This window comes from Rhinolophus sinicus, chromosome 17, assembly GCF_057876585.1.
Source record: "Rhinolophus sinicus isolate RSI-liver-muscle chromosome 17, RSI-T2T, whole genome shotgun sequence".
Taxonomy (NCBI): domain Eukaryota; kingdom Metazoa; phylum Chordata; class Mammalia; order Chiroptera; family Rhinolophidae; genus Rhinolophus; species Rhinolophus sinicus.
In genome coordinates, this window is record NC_142517.1 from 5,322,589 (window position 1) to 5,348,219 (window position 25,631).

At 36.9% G+C, this 25,631-nt stretch overlaps 1 protein-coding gene across 6 annotated transcripts in view; it reads left to right on the top strand.

The window, feature by feature from the left end:
* Nucleotides 1–25,631, top strand: part of BRWD1 (bromodomain and WD repeat domain containing 1) — a 102,153-nt gene that overhangs the window by 67,941 nt on the left and 8,581 nt on the right. For 4 of the 6 annotated variants that reach the window (XM_074325217.2, XM_074325220.2, XM_074325227.2 and 1 more), the window contains exons 30-41: nt 1,996–2,151; nt 2,367–2,487; nt 3,313–3,438; nt 5,178–5,250; nt 6,248–6,289; nt 7,836–7,982; nt 8,527–8,679; nt 13,595–13,761; nt 17,917–18,143; nt 19,633–19,800; nt 21,574–22,479; nt 23,483–24,430. In XM_074325217.2, coding sequence (XP_074181318.2) covers nt 1,996–2,151; nt 2,367–2,487; nt 3,313–3,438; nt 5,178–5,250; nt 6,248–6,289; nt 7,836–7,982; nt 8,527–8,679; nt 13,595–13,761; nt 17,917–18,143; nt 19,633–19,800; nt 21,574–22,479; nt 23,483–24,430 — 3,234 coding nt within the window. Of the gene's footprint in view, nt 1–1,995; nt 2,152–2,366; nt 2,488–3,312; nt 3,439–5,177; nt 5,251–6,247; nt 6,290–7,835; nt 7,983–8,526; nt 8,680–13,594; nt 13,762–17,916; nt 18,144–19,632; nt 19,801–21,573; nt 22,480–23,482; nt 24,795–25,631 lie in introns of those variants that run through there. The other 2 variants (XM_088794582.1, XM_088794583.1) reach the window with 1 other exon arrangement.

The window sequence follows — 25,631 nt, forward strand, 5'->3', positions numbered from 1 at the left end:
TCTGTGTCCTTGTCCTCATCCTTACTCTATTATCTTTGTTTGATCTTCAAAGAAAAGTTCTATCTTAACTTCCACCTGTCTTCTGCTTTACCTCAGCTTGTCTGTCTTACTATGGATCGTCTGCTCCCTTCCCTTGAGAGAGAAATGTCTCTGTTCCAAAGCCAGCCTCTTCCTTCAGTGCATGCCATCCTGTTGCTTTCAACTTCTGTCAGACATGGCACTTAAATGTAGTTCATTCCCTCCAAGAATTTTCGTTTCCTCCTTCCTTTCTCCATTTGAGTTCGAATTTTTCTCTTGTGCCTTACAACACTTATCATTTGGCTTTTTTGAACATTTTATCTATTGAATTATTTCCCTCTTGCTAGACCTTTTGAAGGGGTGCTCTGTGTCCTTGCCTCCTTTTCTTCACTGTCAAGCTTTCTTTTACGCTAGTGTTTATTCAACGTAAAAACATACAAAAGCTTTTGTGCTTACACCCCACCATTCTTTTACATGTGAAGTCTTTGCTCCATGAGTTTTTCCTGTGTCTGCCCTAGGGGCCAAGCAGACCCTTTTTCCGTGTGTTTTACTCTCGGACATATCTTCAACTACCATGCCTTGCTTTAATTTGGAAATAAAGATTTTTGTGGGAATAAGGAATTTTCTTCCAAAAATGTTTTTCTCATAACTGCAATCTTGAAAGTCCCCAGTGACCCCCTTTGTTTGGTTTTCATTTGAGCTCAGTGTCTTATAAGTACTAGGAAATGAAATTTTGCAGTGTAGAAAGCGTGTGATAGATAAGTAAAAACCAACATTTTTTGAGGTCACACTCTGTTCCTAAGAACTCTGTGTCAGTTCATTTAATGAGATATTGATGCTCTATTATTAATTTCACAGATGAAGTAACTACGGCTCCAAGAGTTTGCAGTAACTTGTTTAAAGTCACACACACATCTAGAAAGGATAGGAGTTGGGATTCTAACCCAAGCCGTCTGACTCCAACCAGTGCTTTTAACTCCTGTTTACAGCTGCTCTTTTGTAAAGGATGGTACAAATCAGTGAAAGCACTTACATAAATTAATGTTAATGAGGCCACTAAGGCTTTAGAAGAATTGTCAAAAGACATGAGCAGGCAGAAAAATTAACGTGGAGGCTTATGAAGAAAGGCTCGTTGTATCAATGTTTTTGGAAATGTATATTAAAATAATAAAATAATGGTCTTACCTATTGTATTGTTAGATGGGTAAGTTTATCTTCTAGTCCTGTTGACATTTTTTTCCTTTTATTTGTAATTTTCAAGAAAAAGTTCTCTGAACATTTATACTGCCTCTTGTTTGTTAAAATGTGCACTTTCATCATTATGAATTTTTATTGTACTTTTTCATATTTCATTTTGAAATAATTTTAGATTTATAGAATGTTACAGAAATAGTACAAAGAATTTATGAATACCCAGTTTTCTCAAATGTTAACATCTTAGCTAACTATAGTGCAACTATCAAGTCAGGTAATTAGGACTGACGCCATTCTAATCTGTAGATCTTCACATTTGAACGAAGGTCCTAATGTCCTTGCACACATTGGATTTCATTGCATGTCTTAGTCTCTCTGAATCTGGGATCCCTGAGTCATTCCTTTATCTTTTATGACCATGACACTTGTGAAGCGTACTAGCCAATTATTTTGTAGATTTTTCCTTAGTTTGGGTTTGTCCGATGTTTCCTCGTGATTAAATCCAGTGTTTGCATGTTGGGCAAGAGTGTGAGAGAAGTGATGTGTCCTCAGTGCTTTGTAGCAAGGCACGAGCTATCAATTTGTCTTGTTCCTGCAGATGTTAGCTTGAATCCTTTGACGTAAGTGATATCTGTCAGATTTCTCTGCTATAAAGTAACTACTTTTTCCTTTGTAATTAGTGTCTTGTTTATGACCTTTGACAATTTAATTTAAATATAGTGTATATTTGTTCTTTCTTTGGTTTATTTTTTTCTTTTTGTTTTCTTTTAATGGAATTCATAGTTGATCCACCTGAAGAATTAGGAGCTAGTATTTCTGTCACTTCAGATGAACTAGAGAAATTGCTCTACAAACCACAAGATGGTGAATGGGGTCAGAAATCAAGAGATGAAGAATGTGAACGAATTATTAGTGGTATAGATCAACTTTTGAATCTCGGTAAGTTTTTTTTAGGGTGAAAAGTTTCATGTTTAAGCTTTCTCATACGAGTATTTTAAAACAGTATCATAATTGTGGTTGTGTTTATTACTATAATTTCTGTTTGTTACCTTTTGGAGTGTTAAATTTATCTCTGTTTTACGAATGAGTTGTAGAGAAATATCACTTAGAGGCAATGAATTTATTGATAAAAATTCTTCTGTCTGCCTTTACAGATATAGCAGCAGCTTTTGCAGGGCCAGTTGATCTGTGCACATATCCGAAGTACTGTACTGTTGTAGCTTATCCAACTGATCTTTACACAATTCGAATGAGACTTGTTAATCGATTTTACAGGTTAGTGGAAACCTACTTTAAAAATAGTTTGAAAAGATATTTGGCCATACCAACTAGAGTACAGAGGTGGTAGTTGACGGTTACCGTGGTGGAATGGGGACTGATTAACATTTTCTGTTTCATTTTTGTCTTTCATTATTGTAATTTTTTGGTCATGTAAGACATTGTGTTAGGTGCCTGTGGGTAGTTGTGTATATAGAACCTAGATAAGAAAAATGACCAGATTTCCTTCCTCAATCTTTAGTGGTCTGTTTTTTCTTTTTTAAATTATATTAAGTAGTTAGAAATTACACACACACACACACGTATATATACATATATATGTATATATATATACACGTGTGTGTATATATATGAAAAATTATCATTATAAAAAACTGACTTCTTGAGTTCACATTATTGGTACATTTATCACATTTATCTCTGTGGCTGGACATGGAACTGTGCATTTGTCAGAAACCACTTTGCCAGTTTACAGTGAGATTGACTCTTACGTTTCAGTGTGGAACACATTTTCTTCATTGAATTTCAACAACTTCAAATGCCCTGTTAGGCAGTGTGAAAAGGGAGGGTTGCTCTGTTGGTTTTCTGGATGTGATTAAGTGATCTGTTAAGATTTCTGGTCCTTAGATGTATTCTTTCCAGTCTAGCATCTAGTATTACTACTTATGACTGTGATCAAGTTGACAGCACGAAAAGGTTATTCATTGTTACTTTGCACTTATGGTTTAATTAATATAGAATGCTGGCTTAACATGCTGGATTTTTCACTTGGTTTGTCTTTTCATTTTCTAAACCCTAAATTGCCTACTTTTTATTTTGAAGGAGGCTATCTGCATTAGTTTGGGAAGTCAGATATATAGAACATAATGCCAGAACATTTAATGAACCTGAGAGTGTAATTGCAAGATCAGCTAAGAAGATAACTGACCAACTTTTAAAATTTATCAAGTAAGTGATCTCATATTATAGATGTGGAAAAGTGACTGCATATTATGCTCTTGCAACCATCCAGGTCTTAAATTTTACTCTTTGAATTACACCCTTTTAATGTTTACTGTAAGTGACATTTCTTTACATACTTACTGTGATTATAGTTTCCGTAAAGGAATAAGAAATTAAACAATCCAAATTTTTCTACTTTTTGTAATTTTGCACTGCAGAGACTTGCCCTGTGTATGTCTCCTTCCCCGTTTCCCCTCAGGTTAACGTTGTACATGTCTGTGGGGTCCTGACACACTGGTAAGAAATTACCGTTGGTGCAGTACTGTTGACTCCAATGTGGCCCTTCCTTGGATTTCGCAGTTTGTACATCAGTGTCCGCTTTCTGTTCCAGGGTCCAATCCAGAATCCCCATCACTTACACTTTTGCTTTTCTTAATTTTCTTTAACCTGTTCCCTAGTTTTTCCTTCTTTTCATGACCTCATCATTTTTTATGAGTGTTAAATAATTTCTTTGTAGAGTGTACTTACTTTGTGTTTGTCTGATGTTTTCTCATGATTAGACTGAGTTTTAATCTTTGGATTGTATCCTGTGAGAGTGTTTGTACATGCATGAATATTCCACATACTTTCCTGCTTTGGAAGTTAATTTGGAATAATTAGTATGATGAATGAAAACTGACCTGGAAATTGAAATGCAAGGTCTAGTCTAATCTGTTCTAGTGAACATTCTATGTGACTTTGAACAAATTACTCAGCCTGTATCCTTTGAAATGAATGAGTTTTACTATATGATCCTTGTATGCGTTTTCCCCAGAGCTGTATTAAAACATTAATCCTGTAGTAATGTTTCAGGAACAATACAGTGAATACCCATATACCCTTCACCTAGATTAATCATTTTGTTACATTTGCTTTATTCTTTTTTGTGTACATGCCCAGTAGAGTGTCTGTTGGTCTCGCTGATAATGTGTTTTCTAGACTGTTTTTAGAGTAAGTTGGACACATTGTGACACTTTATCCTTTAATGCTTCTTCCTGTATCTCCCAAGAGCAGGAACATTCTTTTATATAATCATAATACAGCGACCACAGTCAAAAAACTTTGCTTTTATTGAAAGAATTAATATACTAGAGAAGACAATTTATAAACTGTGCCATCATTTTCAATAGCCAGTTGCAAACTGGGGAATAACTGATTCCAGTCTATGTCACTTTCCTGCGTTAAATCTCTCCTATGTCTGGAGGACTCAGACTTAGTGCTGTTTCCCCAGAACTTGCTTCTTTTTCTCTTCAGGAAGATCACATGCCCATTGTCATCTCCTTTATCCCTGGATCCATACTTCAGCATTCTTTCTTCTTCTTTGTGTACAGTGAGATTAAGATACAATGTGCTTTAATTTCTACTTCTTTTTTTCCTTCAATTATGTTTTATCTCAAATATTATTAGTGATGATACTTAGAAAAACTAATTCGTGTATTCATCCAACTGAGGCCATACAGAATGTTATTTCTGGATTATCAGCTTAATTTCTGTACATACTTAACAAAAAAAAAATTTTACCTTCATTCAATATTCTAAGATGGTCAGTTGTTTCCACAGAAGGTAGAGTTTAAAATCCTGATATTTCTCTGCTTGAAGTTAGTATGCATAGTTGGGCAACTGTTTAAATCTAACCTGTAGTTTGAATCTTTGACAACAATAACTATATCTGCATACAGTTAAAAAAGTGAAAAATTGTTTTTTAGGGATCAAGACTGTACAAATATCTCAGAACTTTCTAACACTTCTGAAAATGATGAGCAAAATGCAGAGGATTTGGTATGAAGTTTGTCAATTTTACAATAATTTTTGTTAATTTCAAATGGTACCTTGAAAATAATAAGTAGAAAATGTTGCTTACCTATTACTAATTTTTACTATATTCCAGTGAACAAATATAGAGCACTTGATACAAATATATTTTTTAATTATCTAGATGTCAGTGATGTAATTTGTTTCAGCCAATAATTGATATCAATATATCAAACAAAATATGTCCAAGTGAATAACTTAAGTGTGGAATATGTTCTTTTTCCAAATTTTAGCTAGAGGTACATTAAAGAAGTACCTTGGAAACATTTTTGGTAAAACCAATATCTGAGAGTTGGATTTAATTGTAATTAAGAATTAGTAAACACTTAAAAAAATTTTTTTAAAAATTTAAATCTGAAAAAAAAATAGTGAACTTTACATGCTTAAAGTATTGTGCAGTCCTTCACTCAAGATGGGTTTGAAGTGTAAGTAAAGGCCAGTATCAGTGATGTGGTATCACTGCGCTTCATACAGAATCAGGCTGTCAGATGGAGTTGCTGGAGAGATATTCTTTAAAAACAGTATAGCTTTAATTTCTACACCAACTTTCATTGTAGTTGGCTGATTTTCATGATAATTTATATTGGAATAAAAATTGATATAGTAATATGTGATTTAGGGAATAAGAAAATGTGTAGAGTACAAAGTCCAGGAACTGTAAAAGACTGTTTCTGGGGTTTATAAATAGATAGGACTCAAATTTAAAGCTGCTTTTTATAGTTATATTTTGGAATTAATAGCTATATTTTGGAATTAGTGCATGGAATGTAAAGGGTTATTAAGAGTGGTTGGTTTGTTGGAATCTGCATGCCACAAAGATCATCTGATACAGTTTGTTTTTTGAGATTTTGTTAAGTTATAATTCTCGTAAGACCTAATATCTTTGATGTGTTTTTAAAATTAAGGTTATTACATTTCTAATGAGAATATTAACACTTAAGGTGCCCTGATTTTTTATTCCTAGGATGATAGTGATCTTCCTAAAACATCTTCTGGGAGAAGGAGAGTAAGTTAATCTGCCTGATTGACCTTTGTTGTTTATTATTCTTTAAAATCAACCTTAGATTTTAGGTGTAGTCTTTTGAACGTTACATTGATGTATATGAATATTTTGTAAGAGTAAGGGGAGCAGTTACCGAAAGGATGGATAGTTAGGTAAGGTTTAGAGGAAGAGTTTGGATTTGAACTGTGTTCTCAGAATGAGATAAAGTTAGAAGAGGAAATTCAAAAAGTAGGAAAGTGTGGCATGTCAGTGGCCAGTGAGGGCACTGACCTGACTGGTGTAGAGGCTGAATGTTGGAGAGTGAGCAAAATGGCTGTATCTGGCTGTGACATTGGGAGCAGATTATGGTGGTAATTGAAAACCAAGGTCTTCAGTTAAATTAGAGAATCAGTTACACAGCCAAAATTGATATAATTAGATTTTGAGGGAAAAGAGGGTAAGTATTAAAGGAAGTGAGTTAGGAGTTCATTGCAAGAATCTAGGCGTGAAGGATGGGAACCTAGTCAAGGATAGTGTTTGCTCGGAATGGAGAGGAAGGGAAGGAAATGAGACCTTTTAAGCAGAAAATTAAATAGCGTTTGGTGACTGAACCTTTATTTACAATGAGGATTTGTTGGGGGGATGTATGGAAATAAGTTTGGAATATTGGGTACTTGGAATTGTGGTGTCACCAGCAGAACTCTTGAATTTCTAATGTAATATGTTAAAGGTAATTAAGATAAAATACTCAAAATAATGTTAACATTTAAAATTTCATCAAATGCTGCTTAAATTTAAACTTTTCGATAACAATTTTCATAATATGCTTGCCCCAAATAACATTGAAAAGTTAGACTTGAAATATTATCACCTGATTTTCATTTTTGTATAATTGTCCCCAGTGGTTAGTTTCTGTTTAGAATTTGCTATGGCTGCTGTAGCAAATTACAAATCTAGTGGCTTAAATAACAAAAATAATATGTTACAGTTCTATAAATTAGAAGCTTAACATGGATCTCACTGCGCTAAAATCAAGGTGTCAGCAAGCTGTATTCCTTTCTGAAATTCTGGGGTAGAATTAGTTACCTTGCATTTTCCAGCTTCTAGAGGCTCATGGCCCCCTTCTTCCATCTTCAGGCCAGCAGTGTGACATCTTCGCCTGACTCTTCTGTCTCCCTCTTAGAAGGACCCTTGTGATTACATTGGACCCACCCTGATAATCCAGGACAGTCTCCCCATCTCAAGATCGTGCCTTTAGTCACACCTGCAGAGTCCCTTCTACCATGGAAAGTGACTTAGTCACAGGTTCTTGGGATTAGGATGTAGACATCTTTGAGCCATTTTTCAGCTCACCAGATTATCCAGTATTACACTGCAAAATCTGTGAAAACAATCTCTAAATTTGGGAGATAAGTGGTGGAATGAAAAATGTTTCTAGATTAACAGATGTGACATTATTGGATTTTTACAGAAAAGTAGGTTTTCTCAAAGTAGATAGAAAATCAAATACCATACCGTAGTGTGACTTTGCCAAGACTGAAAAAACTTGCTATTGTGAATGTATTTTTAGGTCCATGATTGGAGGAAAAGGAGCATCAGAGCAACCAACTATGTTGAAAGCAACTGGAAGAAACAGTGTAAGGAATTAGTGAACTTAATATTTCAATGTGAAGATTCTGAGCCATTTAGACAACCCGTTGATTTGGTTGAATATCCAGTAAGTTACCATTGTTGGAATGTTTGGGGCTTTTCTTATTTTGTGTAGAGGAGCTTGGGGTAGAGGTATTTAAATTAAACTTTTACAGAGTAACATGTCTAGGCTTCATATTAGCTTTTTCTCTTACCACTAAGTCAGCTGTAGAACAGTTATGTAATGGAGGATTCTACATGATTATCTATTATCTAAGTAGGCCTAGCCCCAAGAAAAATATAAATTGGATAAAAAAAAAGTGTCTTCGGTCCAGTAATAGGGGAATGGAAAATGACCTTTAAAAAGAAGTTAGGTTATAAAGCACAGATATACTATAGAAAGCTTGGAAGGAGATACAAACCATTCCATGTCCTGCTACCAAGTATAATATTTTTGGTATATTTATTACCTTGTCTCTTTGTCTGGGCCTTTAAAAAAAATTATTAATGGTTCTTAAAGTCCTTCTAATTTATTTTCTCCTGTCATTTTGAATATTTAAAAAAACCTGATGCTCTTAATTTCTAAAAGCAGGAATTGAATCTTTGAACTAATTATTGTTTTTAAAACCTAGGACTACAGAGATATCATAGATACGCCAATGGATTTTGGAACAGTAAGGGAAACTTTAGAAGCGGAAAATTATGACAGCCCTTTGGAATTTTGCAAAGACATCCGGTTGATATTTAGCAATGCAAAAGCATATACACCAAACAAAAGATCAAAGGTAATTTTACAAGTGGTTCATTAAAAAGAGAAATGAGAATATGTGATCAGTATAGATGGTAATTTTCCACTCAATTGGTAGAAGTTGGAACATTAAAGATACGTGAGTAGAGTAAGACTGTTAAGAATAGAGCTTCCACTGCTGCCCAAATATCTGCTATGGCTACCTTAAAATTATTTACCTTTCTTAAAGTTTTACAAACAAATGAAGATTGGTGAGAGTGAGGGCAGCAGTGAAAAATGAACAGATTTAAATTTGATATGTAGAATGAGAAAACTCTTCAGACATATGAGAATCTTGAAAAGTGATTGGAAACTTATTGATAGAGGCCGGAAGAATACTAAAAGTAAGAAAAGGAAAATCGGAAAGTAGGGGTGTGACTACTGATGGCATGCCAATATTTTGGGGAGTACATTCCTAAATTTTTGTTAGAATGTTACATGTTGGGTAAGTTTTCAGAACTTGTCAAATCATAATAAATATACAACTGCACATATACTCTCGAGTTTTCACAAACATCACAAACCCTTGTAGCCAGTGTGATGGGTAATTTTTAAAAAAACTAATAATTTGAGAAGATTTTAAAGTAAAGCACTTTGATATTGTAGCACTGTCTCTAATCATCAGTGACTATTACTGCTAATTAATCATTTTGCCTTAATTTCACTTTCTCCTCATTACTTACTATCATATTCCTCCTGCAGTACCAATTCTTGTGTGAATTAGTTAACTCTTTTGTCGCATTCGATATGCAAATTGCTTATTTGATCTGCTTAATAGTCAAGTTTAGCATTTTTCAAGCTTGTGTTACTGTCAATATTTAGCATTTGTATGACTTTATTTCCAGAAAAAAATTTTTCATTCATGTCTTTTTCCCCCCTTTTGTTTAAAATACATGTTTGATGATTTATACCATATAACTCACCATTTAAAGTATTCAGTTTAATGGTTTTTGGGGTATGACATTGTCAGATTTTCAAAATTGTGGCTATATCTACATAACAAAATATTTTAACCATTTTAAGTGTATAATTCATTAATTACATTTACAATATTGTTCAACCGTCACTGCTGTCTATTTCCAAAACTCTCTGCTCACTCCAGACAGAAACTTGATAACCATTAGATGATAACTCCACATTGTCCCCTTCCCTCAGCCCTTGGTAGCCTCTAATCTACTTTCTATCGCTATGAATTTGCCTATTCTAGATATTTCATATAAATTGAATACCACAGTATTTGTCTTTTTTGTGTCTAGCTAATTTCACTTATAATGTCTTCAAGGTTCATCCATGTTGTAGCATGTATCAGAACTTTCTTTTCATGTCTGAATGATGTTCCATTGTATGGGTTGGGTGTATGGCATTTTGTTTATCCATTTATCTCTGGATGGACGCTTGAGTTGTTTCTAGTTTTTGGCTGTTGCGATTAATTCTGCAGTGAATATTGCAATACAAGTATCCGTAAGAGTTCTTGCCCTCAGTTTCCTTGGGTATACACTAAAGAGTGGAATTGCTGGATTATAGGGTAATTTGTATGGTTAGCCAAACTATTCCATAATGGCTGCACCATGTTACATTCCTACTAGCAATGAATGAGGATACCAGTTTCTCCACATCCAATAGGCCAATATTTGTTCTTTTCTTTTTTTTAAAATTGTAGCCATCCTAGTGAGTGTGAAGTATTATTTCATTATGGTTTTTGATTTGCATTTCTCTTATTACAAATTGTAACTAGGATTTATTTTAATCAAGCATAGTAAGACATGCAGATATGGAAATGATTGTCATGAAGGAAGAAGTGTGTACACACAGATCCCTAGAAACAAGGTGGTGTGACACACCGTATAGGTCCACACAGGGATGGACTACCGTTGCTCAGCAGGCAGAGCGGGGAGGAAGGGGCGATCATGGGCGGTCATGGCTCAGAGCACATAGTACTGGGGTTTTTGCAGGAAGGCGAGGCTGGGCAAAGTGAAAATTTTAGGATTGGCTAGCTTGAATAATTCTGGGAGTGTTGGCGTATAGGGGTTGTGTCATCAAGATGTCTGTTTCCTGCCCTGGGGCTGTTTAGCACAGGGCGATGGATGTTGGCTTGGTGTATAAGAGTTTGATGAAGAAGATGGATGGATGTGAGGTCTAGACTGATTGTTGTGGATGTCGAGGGCACGTTTGTAAGCGAGCCCTCCGTTAGCTCTAGGAACTAGCTAGCCATGGGAGGGGACAGTCTATAGGATCAAGTCTCCAAATGCTAGAGCCTCAGAATACAGAAAATAAGCAAATGTAGTCAGTACATGAAGGATGTTGTCTGTCCGCTCACATGCTTACTGGCCACTTGTCTGTCTTCTGTGGAGAAATGTCTATTCAAGTGCTTTGTCCATTTTCTAATTGGATTTTTTGTCTTTTTGTTGTTGAGTTGTAGGAATTTGTTGATATATTCTGGATATTAAACTCTTGTCAGATAAATGTTTTCCAAATATTTTATTTCATTCTGTGCATTGTCTTTCCACTTATAATGTCCTGTGATGTACAAAAGTTTTTCATTTTGATGAGGTCCAATTAATCTCTTTTTCTTTGGTCTTTTGTGCTTTTGGTTTCCTGTTTAGGAATCATTCCCAAATCCAGTGTCATGAAGAGTCACACTCTTGTAAGAGTTTTGTGGCCTAGCTCTTACACTTAAATGTCGATCCATGTTGAGTTAATATTTATAAGTGGTGTAAGGTAGAGGGGTCCAATTCATTCTTTTGCCTGTGCAAATACATTTGTCCCAGCACCATCTATTGAAGAGACTAGTCTTTACCCATTGAATGAACTTGGCACCCTTTTTGAAAATCAGTTGGCCATAGATACATGGATTTATTTCTGAACTCAATTCTGTTCCATTGGTCTGTATGTATGTGTCTGTCTGTCTGTATATGCATCTATTTGTGTCAATACCACAATGTTTTGTTGACTGTAAATTTGTAGTAAGTTTTGAAATCAGGAAGTGTGAGTCCTCCCATTTTGTTCATTTTCAAGATTTGGCTACTGAGGGGTCCTTTCAATTCATTGTGGGTTTGAGGAATGGCTTTTGCCATTTTTGAAAGCGTCCTTGAAATTTTGATAAAGATTGTGTTGAATGTGTAGATTTTGCTTTGTGCCGTATTGACATTTTAATAACGTTAAGTCTTCCTGTTTCTAACCAGGGTATGTCTTTCTATTTATTTAGGTCTAATTTCTTGGAGCAATGTTTTTTAATTGTCAGTGACAAGTCTTATACCTTCTTGGTTAAATTTATTCCCAGATAGTTTATTATTTTAGATGCTATTTGAAATACAATTGCTTTTTTAAAAAAATTTTATTGGGGAATATTGGAGAACAGTGTGTTTCTCCAGGGCCCATCAGCTCCAAGTCGTTGTCCAGTCTAGTTGTGGTGGCTCCAAGTCCAACAAGGTTGCTGTTTTCAATCTTTAGTTGCAGGGGCTGCAGCCCACCATCCCATGCGGAAATTGAACCGGCAACCTTGTTGTTGAGAGCTCGCGCTCTAACCAACTGAGCCACCCAGCCGCCCCTACAATTGCTTTTTAAGTTTCTTTTTATGATTATTCATTGTTGGTGTATAGACACACAACTGATTCTTGTGTGTTGATCTTGTACCCTGTAATTTTGCTGAATTGTTTATTAGTGCTAATAGCTTTTTTGTGGAATCTTTGAGTGTTTCTTCTTATGTAGATTCATGTCATCCATGAATAGAGACAGTTTTACTTCTGTCATTCCAATTTGAATTATTTTTATTTCTTTTTCTTTGTCTAATTGCTCTGACTAGAATTTAAAATATAGTGTTGAACAGCAGTGGTGAAAGCAGACATCTTTGTCTCATTCCTGATCTTGGGGGGAAAGATGTTCAGTCTTTCACCATTGTGTATGATGTCAGTTGGGTTTTTTATACATGCCTTTCTTTGTGTTGAGGAGCTGATAGTTTTAAACATTTTTGTTAAATGTTTATTTTCAGTTCAAATGTATTATTGAATTTTACATGAGCGCTAATGAGGAAACATAATATGAAAATGGTGATAAGACAATCAGGGGTTTCAAACCTAATACAATTAGGAAAAAGATCACTCTTGTTAAAACTGGTGACTTAGGCTAGACTTCAGGTTTGAAGAAAAAGAATAAATTTAATATATGCAGAAAATACTGAAAATAATTGTTAAAGAGCTTATCAAGGATTACAAATGTCACGTATATTCAAGGTTCTTTAGTGTTAGCGTCTCTCCACCCTCCTCTGCCATGCATCAGAGCGATTGATATTTAGCTTTTGAACATTAGACTTTTGTACTTTCGGGATGGATTGCAGACAAGTAGAGAGTACTTCCTGTAAATACATAGCTGGACCAAAAATTACTTCTAGTAGCACTTAATATCACATTGTTGTTCTTTTAAAGATTTGATGTTGTTATAAACATTTTTTAAACATCTTTCATATATATATTAAAGTTCTAGGGCATATTTTCTTCTGGATGCAAGGTATCCTGTTGTCTGTAATTCATGTTTAGGAGTAAGTGGCATCAAAGGCAGTCAGATTACAAGCAGAGACTTGTGTAAAAATGCTTTTGTCCCCTCGTCCCGAGGAGGGAAGTTTTGCTCTTTTGCTGCCTAAGTAGCAGTCTGAAAACCAGCCAACTTCCCCTCTGACTTCAGGCAAAGGGGACATTTTTGGGTTTGTACATGTAGATGTGAAAACTGGAAAACCCAAGATACTTCCTCTTCCTTGCAGATGTCATTGAAGCAAAGGGGTGGGAAATAAAGTAAGTAATGGCCGTTATCTATAACAGTGATATAATAGATAGCAAGTACCCTCAATGATTACAGTCTCTTTTGGAAAAATATTTTAAAAGGTATTTTGTGGTTATAATTTTGCTTTCATATCCTTGCAGATTTATAGTATGACGTTGAGATTGTCTGCCTTATTTGAAGAAAAAATGAAGAAAATCTCCTCCGATTTTAAAATTGGTCAAAAATTCAATGAAAAACTTCGAAGGAGCCAGAGGTTCCAGAGACGGCAAAGTTGTAACCATGTCAACCAGGCCAACAGAAATGTCAGGTGAATTGGTTATTGCAGCTTTGTATGCAGTTCTGTAAAATTTCAGATTGTGAAAACATGTTTGCCTTTATTCTAAAAATTCTTAATCATTTTAGAGTACAGCATATTCAGAAAAGTATAGTCCTTTTTTTGGCTTGAAAGCTGTCTGTATTTAGAGCTGTGGCATTGATCTGTAATTACATTAATTTATAAGCATTTAATGAAAAGCATCAATTGAAAAAACTTTATAAAAGATAATTTAAAGTATCAGTTTTTTATAAGCTTTTTTAATTCAGAAAGTAAAGTGATTATTATGTATGGCCATTGAGCATTTGATTGTGTATGGGAAAATGTCCATTAGGAATAATGTATTATATTTTTACTGAAAACTAGTGGTGAAGAAGAAATATAAAATGCAGGGTTTATTCTCTTTTATCAGCAATTTAATACTAATTTATATTCTGTCTTCTTTGACTATGTAACTTATATTAATACCAAATTTACAGGTTTTTTAAAGCATTGGAATGTGAAAATTGAGTTATTCAATGTTAGTTTGTTTCCATTTGCAGTTTGAGTGTGTACTATGCTCTTGATGGGTTTCTTCATGGTGGTTCTGGGGATTAACACTATGCATCTCAGTTCAAAACAACCTACTTTGGAGTAATACGATTTAATTTCTATAGATAAAAGAATTTTATTATAGTTTAGTTCCCTTTGCCTCCTTGTTTGTGCTGTACTGTCGTACATATTACATCTTTATGTTTTATGCAGTTGTCTCAAATCATTTAAGAAAGCAAATACTGTTGTTTAATTTATCTACGTAATTACCTTTCCCAGTGGTCTTTATTTCTTTTTATGGATTTGACTTAATCTCTGGTGTCATTTTTCAGCCTGAAGTCCTTTAGTACCGTGTTTCCCCGAAAATAAGACCTGGCCCGACAATCAGCTCTAATGCGTCTTTTGGAGTAAAAATTAATTTTAATATAAGACCAGGTCTTATCTAACATAATAATACTGGGTCTTAAATTAATTTTTGCTCCAAAAGACGCATTAGAGATTATTGGCTAGGTCTTATTTTCGGGGAAACACTGTACCCCAGCTTTTGTTGTTAGCGTATAGTAGCAGATCTGGAGTCTGATGTTTTCCTTCATTGGTGGAGGTTGCTGCTGGCTTTGTTTTATCAATTAACTAGACCAGTTTCTGTAGTCTGTCTTCCCTGCAGTGTTTACTCGCTGAAGTCTGCTCCTTTTATAAAATTTAAAAAAAAAATTGGGGAGGGGGTCTGGTCCAGTGGCTCAGGTGGTTGGAGCACTGTGCTCCTAACGCCGAGGTCACCAGTTCGATTCCCACATGGGCCACTGAGCTGTGCCCTCTACAGCTAAGATTGTGAACAAGGGCTCTCCCTGGAGCTGGGCTGCCGTGAGCAGCCAGAGGTGGGCGTGAGCAGCCGGAGGTCCGCGTGAGCTGCCGAGGGCTGCTGTGTGCTGCCATGGGCTACTGTGTGCCGCCGAGAGTGACCGGTGGCTAGCGTGAGTGGCCGGCAGCCGGCAAGAGCTGCCTTGAGCTTCTGTGCACTAGTGGCCAACCGATGATTGGTGACCGTCGGTCTCAGTGGGGCTGGGGGGAGCGCAGGGCTCATAATACCAGCATGGGCCAGGGAGCTGTGTCCTACACAACTAGACTGAGAAACAACGGTTTGAACTGGAGTTGGGGTGGGGGGAGACGGAAGAAGGAAAAAAAAATTTTTTTTTTTGACCCTGTTTCTCTAGATGTCTTTGCTGGCTCAGCATAGTTCAGTGGTCAGCAACTTGTCCTTAAACACTTTTAAGTAAGGCTTCCACTGTTTCTGAAGTGGTCTCTGTGTGAGGTAAGCAGGCCTCACCCTTTGCTTCTATTTTATCAGACATACGAGTCTCAAGGTCGGCCAAGAATGACTAATAAATAATAATTGGGTTCTCTCTAGTCTTTCTTGAATATGTATGGAACTCCCTCTAGCCCCAGGAAGATGTTTCAAAGATTCTAAGATGGTCTCAATCCCTAAATCTTCCTTTTAGATTTCTGGCTGAACTCTTTCTTGCTGTAACCATTGTATTTCCAGCAATATTATCAGTGGCCTTGAGCATGCATCTTTCCTGTGGGGCTCCCATATCAGGGCACCTCCCTCCACCTGCTAATCCCTGTCCTCAGGGTGGCAGGCCACAGTATTGACTGCGGGGAGCCTCAAGTTAAAATGCCAAAGACACCACAGGTTTTATTTAGATTCAGACTTTTTTCTTGAATAACACTTTTTAATTTGTCATATGCCTTTAATTACTTTCCAGAGTTCTGAAATGATTGTTTTGGATTATTTTGTCAGCCTTATTTTTGCTTTTTGGGTGAGATGATTTGCTGAGGTCCTCATTGCATCCCTGTTCCCCATGTTTAGAATAACAGAGCCTCATTGGAATAGATAAACATACTCAATAGGTAAAAGACCTGTTCAGCTGCTTTGCAACCTGTGATTCAAGAACGTGTGTGACACAGTCCTACGTGAGTCGTCCCTACCCCACCGCCGTTTTCTAACTTTTCATTTTGAAATAATTTCAAAATTACAGAAAAGTTGAAAAATAATTCAAAGAACTGTATACTCTGTTTGGATACACCAGTTGCTCACTTTATGCCACATTTGCTTTTTTTTTTTTTTTGCTTTATCATTCTGTTAACAGTTTTTTCTTTTAAATCAGTCAAAAGAATATTTTTGATGTCATTCTCTTCCATAAATACTTGGTGTAGACTTGGCTAAGAACAAGGTTCTAACCACACCCAATTTGTACTTCTGTAGTTGACTCAGTAATGTCAAGGCAAAATTATTTCTTTTCCTAATCTAGATCATGCATTGCATTTAGTTGGTATGTCTCTTTCTTTAGTCTCTTTTAATCTGGAATTTTGATTTTCAACCTTGTCTTTTTTTTTTTTTATTGGGGAACAGTGTGTTTCTCCAGACCCATCAGTCGTTGTCCTTCAATCTAATTGTGGAGGGCACAGCTCAGCTCCAAGTCCAGTCACTGTTCGCTGTTTTCTATCTTACTTGCAGGGGGCACAGACCACCATCCCATGCAGGAATTGAACTGGCAACCCTGTTGTTAAGAGCTTGTGCTCTAACCAACTGCGTCATCCGGCTGCCCAACCTTTGTCTTCTTGATTGACATTTCTTAACACTGTGGATCATTTATTTTATAAAATGACCCTCAGTTTGGGTTTCTCTGTTATTGTATAAGATTTTAACTATTTTTGTTTGTTTTTTAAAACTACTTTCTCTTTGAACCAAGAGTCTTAACAGTTCAGAGGAACATAGAAAAAAAAGGGAGTCTTCACCCTTATATTACCAGCTTGTCTGCTGTTAAAAATTAAGTTTTTGATAAGTTTAATTAAGCATATGATTATTTTTTGTGTGTTTACTGGTCTGCCCTCAAGTTGATATTAATGGAAGTTAAAATATTGACATAACAAGCTTGAATTTTTTTGATTATGATAAATGATTACTGGTTTAAAGAATTGTGGTTATCTTTTAGCTCAAATGTCTTAGATACTCCTAAAAAGCCAGTTTATCTTTTTATTTTTAAGGAAAATAGGATTATCTCAAAAGGAGTATTACCCAGATCTTTAATGTAAATACAAAGATTATCTTGTTTTAAATTGCCACTATTTTCCACCATAATCCGTGGCTCAGGGGCCAGACATGGTGAACTGGGACTTAGATGTGAATAGTTGCCTCTCTGTCCTTTCTGTTTAGGGTTTGTTGATTTCTCCTCTTAATTTTATACTGTGTTTAGAAACAAATAGACTAGAGAGAAAGTTCGTCATATTGAGACTCAGATTCATAACGTGAACAAATGCCTGTATCACTACATAAGCGTTGGCTCCCCTTAGCATTTAATCCAAAGAACCTAAGGTTTTCAGTATGGTTTTCTGTAACTCTGTTACTTGGATCATTTGTTCATTACTCCAGTTTGGAATAAAACAATTTCAAATTTTGAGTAAAAGGATATTAACAGTAATCCATACCAGCAAAAGATGTTAATAATGAATATGTTAATGTTTTGATCTAAACTTATTCTCAGATTAAGTAATAATACATTTTTATTTAGGCATTTTGTTTTGTTAAATATTGTTTCTTTTGTTTATATCTTTGACCAGAAATGTCAAACAGAAGCGTTTAAAATCTCAGACGAGAGTAATTCCTGAGTTGGTAGGTTCCCCTACCCAGTCTACCTCAAGTCGGGCAGCTTATTCTGCAAGCCGCAGGAGGAGTGCGAGTGTCTCTTCGGGTGGTACTTCTGGTGACTCTTCAGATTCAACAGGATCATTAGAAAGAACGAGGAGAAATAGGCCCATCACTGTGACCAATGGTTCTCCGTTATCTGGTGAGACGTAGTAGAACATTGTTCTTCAACTGTTGAGTGCTCACATGTGTACCACTGCTGGTCAACGTGGGTGTAGAAGAAGGCCCACCTGAGCATGGCCTTTACACGCAAGGAATTTACACTTCAACATAAGGGACGAAAGCAACAAGCACGGACTGTTCGAATATGTTTGATAAGTACTGTTCTTAGCAAACGGTACAGCCACATTTTGTGCAAATTTGAATCCTCTATATTTTAAATAATACATAAATGTCAACTTTATGTGCAAAATGACATTTTTATATTTTTTCAAAATTAAAAAAATGGCATGGTAATGATGTAAGTTTAAAGCTGATGACCTAGTAAATTTTACCCTCTTTAGAATGTTACTGTCATTTGGTGGTGTGGTGACAATCAGATCCTTCGTTAGCACTGTGCGAATGAGGCTGTGGTGTTTATGTTTTTCGGTATTGCTCTGCGTGCTTTTGGTGACGTACGAGGACAGTATAATAATTACTGCTGTAATTTAAAGTAATAGAACCAACAGGTAGAGTGCAGCCACGTTTGCGAGACGAGCAAGCCAATCAAGTTGGGATTACTTGATTGCATCTCTTGTTGAGGAAGGGAGTCACGTGATGAATTCTGTCTCAGGAAGAGGGTCAATTTGGCAGTGATGTGCAGGGAAGGGGAAGAATCTGGACAGTCAATGTGCTGGTTAGTGGAATAGAGTAGGAACAGTCAAAGCGGACCAAGGAAGCACAGTTGGGTGACTGATATCTTTCTATCACAGCCACTTCCTTCACTAACATGGAGTTGGGTTGTGTTATGGAGTAAAATTTTGTCTTTTAGCAGTATGTTCCCACTCATTCTGATGACGTTTTCATTCTGTGATAGTCATGTAAGAAGTGAGTCTGAAGGAAGGAGCAGGAAATGTGGGTATCCTGTCTTGTGCTCATACTGGGGCATGCGCTCATTTATGGGGACTAGTGGGAGCAGGGACCTGTACTATTTAACTTACTTATCTCACTTTTCCACTTGTTTTTTTTGCACGTAGAAATGACCTTCTGTGAGCTGAAAGCATGTGTGGTACTATGCTGTTAGGAAGGGCTACTAGAGAGACACTTCAAAGTATGTCTACTGAAATGCTAGCCTTGAAATAAATGGTAGTGCCTTTTCTTTAGGAAACGTGTTTCATATAACAGATGAGAGTGGATAGTGGAGCTAATTAAATTTTTAAGTGGAGGTTTGTTTATTAAATACATAAACTGTATTGTCTGAATCCAAACTAGGATTGATATGTTACTTTCAGAAATAAGAGAACTTAATTCAGAATGCTGATTACGTACCTTTTAGTACCAAAATTTTTTTCAGCTCTTCTTTGGAACAACTTTTAAAAATATACTCTAAAGTATTTTGAGAGTCTGATTGAAGTCTTCTGTTATGAAATAACTGCCTATGTGTGTAAAGATAGGAGAATATATGTGACGAACTGTTGTTTTATTTTTCTTAGACAGTGAAATGGAAGATTCCTTAGGTACCTCTTCGTCATCTTCAGCTTCACATAGTTCCGAGGAAAGCAAAGAGAGTTCAAGAGCTCGTGAACCCTCCTTACGTGGTAGGCTGGCGAGAAGCAGCAATCTCAGGGTGACCAGAACCAGAGCTGCTCAGAGAAAAACTGGTGAGAGACTCTCAGTGGTGCTTTGGAGGAATGTATACCCAGAGAATCCAAGAGCTAAACGTCGAATGGTTTATTGACTTAATGCATTTACATATGATTAAATGTCCTTTAGGCTTTTCTTTAAAAAAATTGAGGTGTAATTGACATATAACATTATATTAGTTTCAGGTGTACAGCATAATGATTTGATATTTGTATACATTGAGAAATGACCGCAAGTCTAGTTATCATCCATCACCATATATACAGTTTTAAAACTTTAGTTTTTTTTCTTGTGATGAGGACTTTTAAGATCTTCTCGCTTAGCAGTTTTCAAATATGCAATACAGTATTACTTTTAGTCACCATGTCATATATTACACCCCCACAATTTATTTATTATGTAACTAGAAGTTGGTACCGTTACCATTTGACCACTTCATCCAATTCCTCCCCCCCCCCCCCCCCCCCGGGGGGAGGCAATCTATTCTCTGTAGGTATGAGCTTGGTTTTGTTATTTTGTTTTTTGGATTACATATGTAAGTGAGATCATACGATATTTGTTTTTCCCTTACTTATTTTACTTAGCATAATGCCCTCAAGGTCCCTCCGTGTTGTTGCAAATGGCAAGATTCCATTCCTATGACTAATGAGTAATAGTCCATTGTATATACACTCCACGACTTACTCATCCATTTATCTATTGGTAGACACTTCACTTGTTTCTGTATCTTGACTATTGTAACTAATGCTGCACTGAGCATGGGCGTGCATAGATCTTTTGGAATTAATTGTTTTGGGTTTTTTCCGGATAAATACCCAAAAGTGGAATAGCTGGATTATAAGGTAATTCTATTTTTAAATTTTTGCAGAACCTCCATACTGTTTTCCATAGTGGCTGCACCAATTTACATTCCCACCAACATGTACGAGGGTTCCCTTTTCTCCACATCCTTGCCAGCATTTGTTATTTCTTGTCTTTTTGATAATAGCCATTCTAACAGGTGTGGAGTGGTATCTCATTGTGGTTTTGATTTGCGTTTTCCTAATGATTAGTGATGTTGAGCATCTTTTCCTATACATGTTGGCCATTTGTATATCTTATTTGGAAAAATTTCTATTTGGAGCCTCTGCCCATTTTTCAATTGGATTGGTTTCATGCTATTCAGTTGTATGAGTTCGTTATATATTTTGGGTATTATTAACCCTTATTGGATATATGATTTGCAAATATTTTCTCCCATTCAGTAGGTTATGTTTTCATTTTGTCGATGATTTCCTTTGCTGTGCAGAAGCTTTGTAGTTTGATAATTTAGTCCCACTTGTTTATTTTTGCTTCTGTTGCCTTTGCTTTTGGAGTGAGATCCAGAAACTCATCACCAAGGCCGATGTAAAGGGGCTTGCCCCCTCTGCTTGTAGGAGTTTTATGATTTCAGGTCTCACATTCAAATCTTTAATCCATTTTGAGTTATGATTTTTGTGTGGGGTGTAAGCTAATAGTCTAGTTTGTTCTTTCGCATATGGCTGTTCAATTTTCCCAGCACCATTTTTTGAGGAATCTGTCCCTTCCCCATTGTATATTCTTTCCTTCTTTCTCATAAATTAATTGACCACATATGTGCAGGTTTATTTCTTGGCTGTCTATTCTATTCCATCCTTTAGGCGTTTTACATTTAGAAAGGGAATGATTTTGGCAGTAAAAAATAAGGAACATCAGTACTAAAATAATAAAGTCGTTAAAAACATGTTGAAATAAAGAAGACCTTTCTAATCTTACTGTTACTTTATTTCTAGGTCCAGTTTCTTTAGAAAATGGATGTGGCAGAAAAGCCACTCGAAAGAGAGTCTATTTAAGTGATTCTGATAACAATTCATTGGAGACTGGCGAAAAGCGAAAAGCCAGAGCTGGAAATAACAGGAAAGTTCTACGAAAGTGTGCTGCTGTGGCTGCCAATAAGATAAAGCTAATGAGTGACGCAGAGGAGAATTCTAGCTCTGAAAGTGTTTGTTCTGGCCGTAAGCTGCCTCACCGGAATGCTTCTGCTGTAGCTAGAAAAAAGTTACTACATAATTCTGAAGATGATCAGAGCTTAAAATCAGAAATTGAAGAAGAGGAGCTAAAAGACCAAAATCAACCATCACCAGTGTCCAATTCTCATGCTGCCCAGAACGCTGACAGTGACTCTGAAAATGGAGTTTCGGAGTCAGAAAGTGATTTGCAGGTAGTCCGGAAAGGTTGGCATGCTAATGGTTACAAGTCCCACACTCCAACTTCTAAAACAAAATTTCTTAAAATAGAGTCTTCTGAAGATGACTCTAAAAGTCATGGTTCGGATAATGGACATCACAGAACTGCTGGCCCATCAACATCTGGGCAGAAACAGCAGGCAGAAAGCATCTCAGAGGAAGAGGAGGAAGCAGATTCTGAACCGAGAAAGTGTGCTGGTAGGAAATACAACACAGGTCGCAAGAATGCAACTTTCCTTAAAAAAGCAAAGATCTTCAGTGATTCAGAGGACTCTGAATCCGAAGAAGGTAGAGAAGATGGTAAATGTCACAGAATGGAAACCAGCCCGATTTCAGGAAATTTGAAGTGTGACCCTGTTGCCGGGTCTCAGTGTTTCTCAGATCACGTATCTGAAACTGATTTTGATTCAGATGATGACAACACAAAAGAAAAAGCCAACAGTTTTATGAAAGGTAATTCAAAACGTTTCACTGATTTATTCTCATTTTCTTTCTTTCCTTACAGCATGCATCGGTTTTCTTTCCCGTGAAATTTCTTGCCAGATGTCCCTCTCCATGCCGTGCCTTGTCCATTAGTCTTTCTGTGTGTCCTTCCTATTCCTGTGTGCGTGCGTAACTGTTGGTTCAGTAGCACATTTAGTTTTATTCACGTAACAGGCAGTCTTGGCCTTAACTATTGCTGTTAAAGATTTCATTTTTTGTGTTGGGGATGGGGATATAGTGTTGGCTGTGGGTTTAAGAAAAGCAGGGGGCAAGCACATTTTGAAACGGTGGTAATAATAGTTTGAGAAGAGGCAAGAAAATGGTAGAACTGCTTGAAAGGAGTGTGGTAGGTAATAACAACAGCAGCTAACAGAACAGTTACTGAGCTGTTTCTGTGTATCAGGAAGTTTTTCTAAATGCTTTATTAATCAGTTTAGTCTTCGTATCTTTTAAGAGGTAGGTACTATTACTATTATTGTCCATTTTACTGACAACCCTGGAGCATGGAGAGGTGAAATAACTTGCTTAATTAAGATTGTAGTCCTGGTAAATGGGGATTGATGCAAAGTACTAAGGAGCAGGAGGCAAAGTAGGTGATGTGATGGGAGCTTGTGAAGTTCAGGAGAGTTTCAGGGAGGCTGAGAGTAAGTGGTTAGTTCCCATACCTTAGTGCGGTGGTAAAGAGAGCTTAGTCTGTATCCGTGTGAATAAAGTCTTTTAGTGTCAGGTGTTTTGTGTATGTAGATAGGACGGCATGGGATGGCACTGATGGGAGTGTGTTATACTGTGAATGGTGCTGAGGCCAAAAAAGTCAGTGCTCCAAAGTATTAAGAGCCCGTCCCATTCACTGCCATCCTCCTTCCAGGTTAATAAGAATTAAGAGTTCTGGGTGGAGTTGTTTAAAGTACTGAGCATTTAATTCCTTTAGATCTACTCTTCTATTAAAGATTAAAAGAATACTCTTAATTTTTAGATTCTGCATCACAAGACCATGGACACAGCAGAAAATTTCCCAGGAAAAGGGTCTGTTCCAGTGACTCAGACAGCAAGTCCAAGGAGGTTAAGAAGTCATCAAAAGCCAAAAAGGGTCTCCTAAGGATTCCTCGAAGATGTGCAGCCGCTGCGGCCAGTAAGACAAAGCTCAGGAGCGCTGTGGGAGAGGTTAGTTTAGGAAATGTGTGTACTAGAAGCAAAACTGGAAGGAAGAAGCCCCTCCGTTCTGCATGTCCTGCAGCTGAGAAGAATGTGAGTGATTCTGAGGGAGCTGTAAATTGTGAAGTGCCAGGTGAACAGGACGCCTGTGGAGGGGAGCCCCCCGGCGCTGAGTCAGAGGGCAGTACCAAGAGCGGGAAGCAGGAAGTGCCCCAGTGTCCGAGTGGGGACTCAGACTCTGAAGGTGCGTCGGATTCCGCGCCCCAGAGCAGACCTACCAGGCAGACCAGTAAGCACAGAACAAATGTTGCACCTTTGAGAACGAAGAATTCCTTGATTGGGTCTTCAGAGGAAGATTCAAAAAGCCATATTCCAGGGGGTGATGAGATTGGTAGAAAATTTTCTTCTGAGTCAACTTTGGCACAAAAAGCTACTGCAGAGCAGAACTTTGAGGAGGAGCTGAATTACGGGCTACGCAGGTGGAATGGCAGAAGACTCAGGACCTATGGGAAGGCTCCTTTCAGTAAGACGACAGTGATGGAGGACTCGCAGGAAGCGGCCAAGACGGAAAGGAAGAGGAAGAGGCTGCACCCTGAATTGGAAAATGTGAAAATTTCAGAAACAACGGGGGATTCAAAGTGTGGACCTGACACTAGTCCTAAATCTGATTCAGATTTGGGATCTGTAACTGAGTCAGATGTTGACTCTGCTGATGAGACAAAAACCAAAAAGAGGAAAATGAAAGGAAAAGCAAAAGTAGTTAGAAAAGGTAAAACTTTTCCAGCTAACATACCTAAAACTGTGAGGCGACAAAGACAAAGCAAGCGCCCCAGGTTAAATGTGGATGATAATGACTGGGAGGATTTGGACTATGCAAAATCTAAGCGAGTTCTTCGCCGGTCCAAAATAAAAACGAGAAATCAGGGTCGAAGGACCGTGAGATACCATGATGGGGATGATGACAGAAGCTTAGAAAATGTGTTAGATTTTGATGATCGCACCTTATGACCTTGAGGGAAACCAGTTCATTTAAAGAGGAAGTGGACTGGAATTGATGGTGAAAGTTGGCTATTGAAATTATTTTTTTGTCCTACAATTCAGGGAATATATTTATATTTTTCTATGAAAAGTTATGAATGTGACTAAATCATGACTGTTATTTTTGTTTGCACTTGCTTGCCCTTGTAGCAGCATTCAGCACAGGTGCCAAAATATGCTTCATTTTGGGGGCAGATCTACTTTGACAGTATTTAACTACAGAGAGCAAGAGTCTGAAATGTGTTTAACACTAGACACCCTGGTTGTGAAACCAGTGAGCATTACCTTCCTGGTAGCAAGTGCCATGCGGCTGCTTTCTGAATTCATGAAGAGGTGGTAGTTTCTAAGCCCTGTCCTATTGTAGTGGAACAATTTCACATGACCTATGTTTACAGACTTGTCATAAATATTATGTGCATACTGACATTACAATCATGGGAAGTGTAACCATGATTAGTAGGCAAGGTACCTACCACTTTTTATTTTTCTTTCCCTGGCTACTTGAGTAGAATGCATTATACAAGATTTGGTCATTTTCATTACGATTGTTTCCAGTTTTCTTTCCAAATGCTATTGGGTCTGTGTCTCTCTGTCTCTCTGTCTCTCTGTCTCTCTCTGTCTCTCTCTCTCTCTCTCTCTCTCTCGCTCTCTCTGTGTGTGTCTCTCTCTGTCTCTCTCTCTGTCTCTCTCTCTCTAAGGAAAATATCATCACTTTTATTTTATAAACTTGAATTTATAGAGTGCTGGTAAATTATTTTTCTTAATGTTTTGATTGTACGTTTTAAACCTCTAAGGCCAGACCATAGTCCTAGCATTTTTCTTTAAAATTGTGCACTAACAAAATGCTATATAATTTGTCTTTCTGAGACCTCCTGGTTTCCATGGACGGGATTTAACCAAACTCTTGGTCTTCCATAGTCTTACTCTGTGAA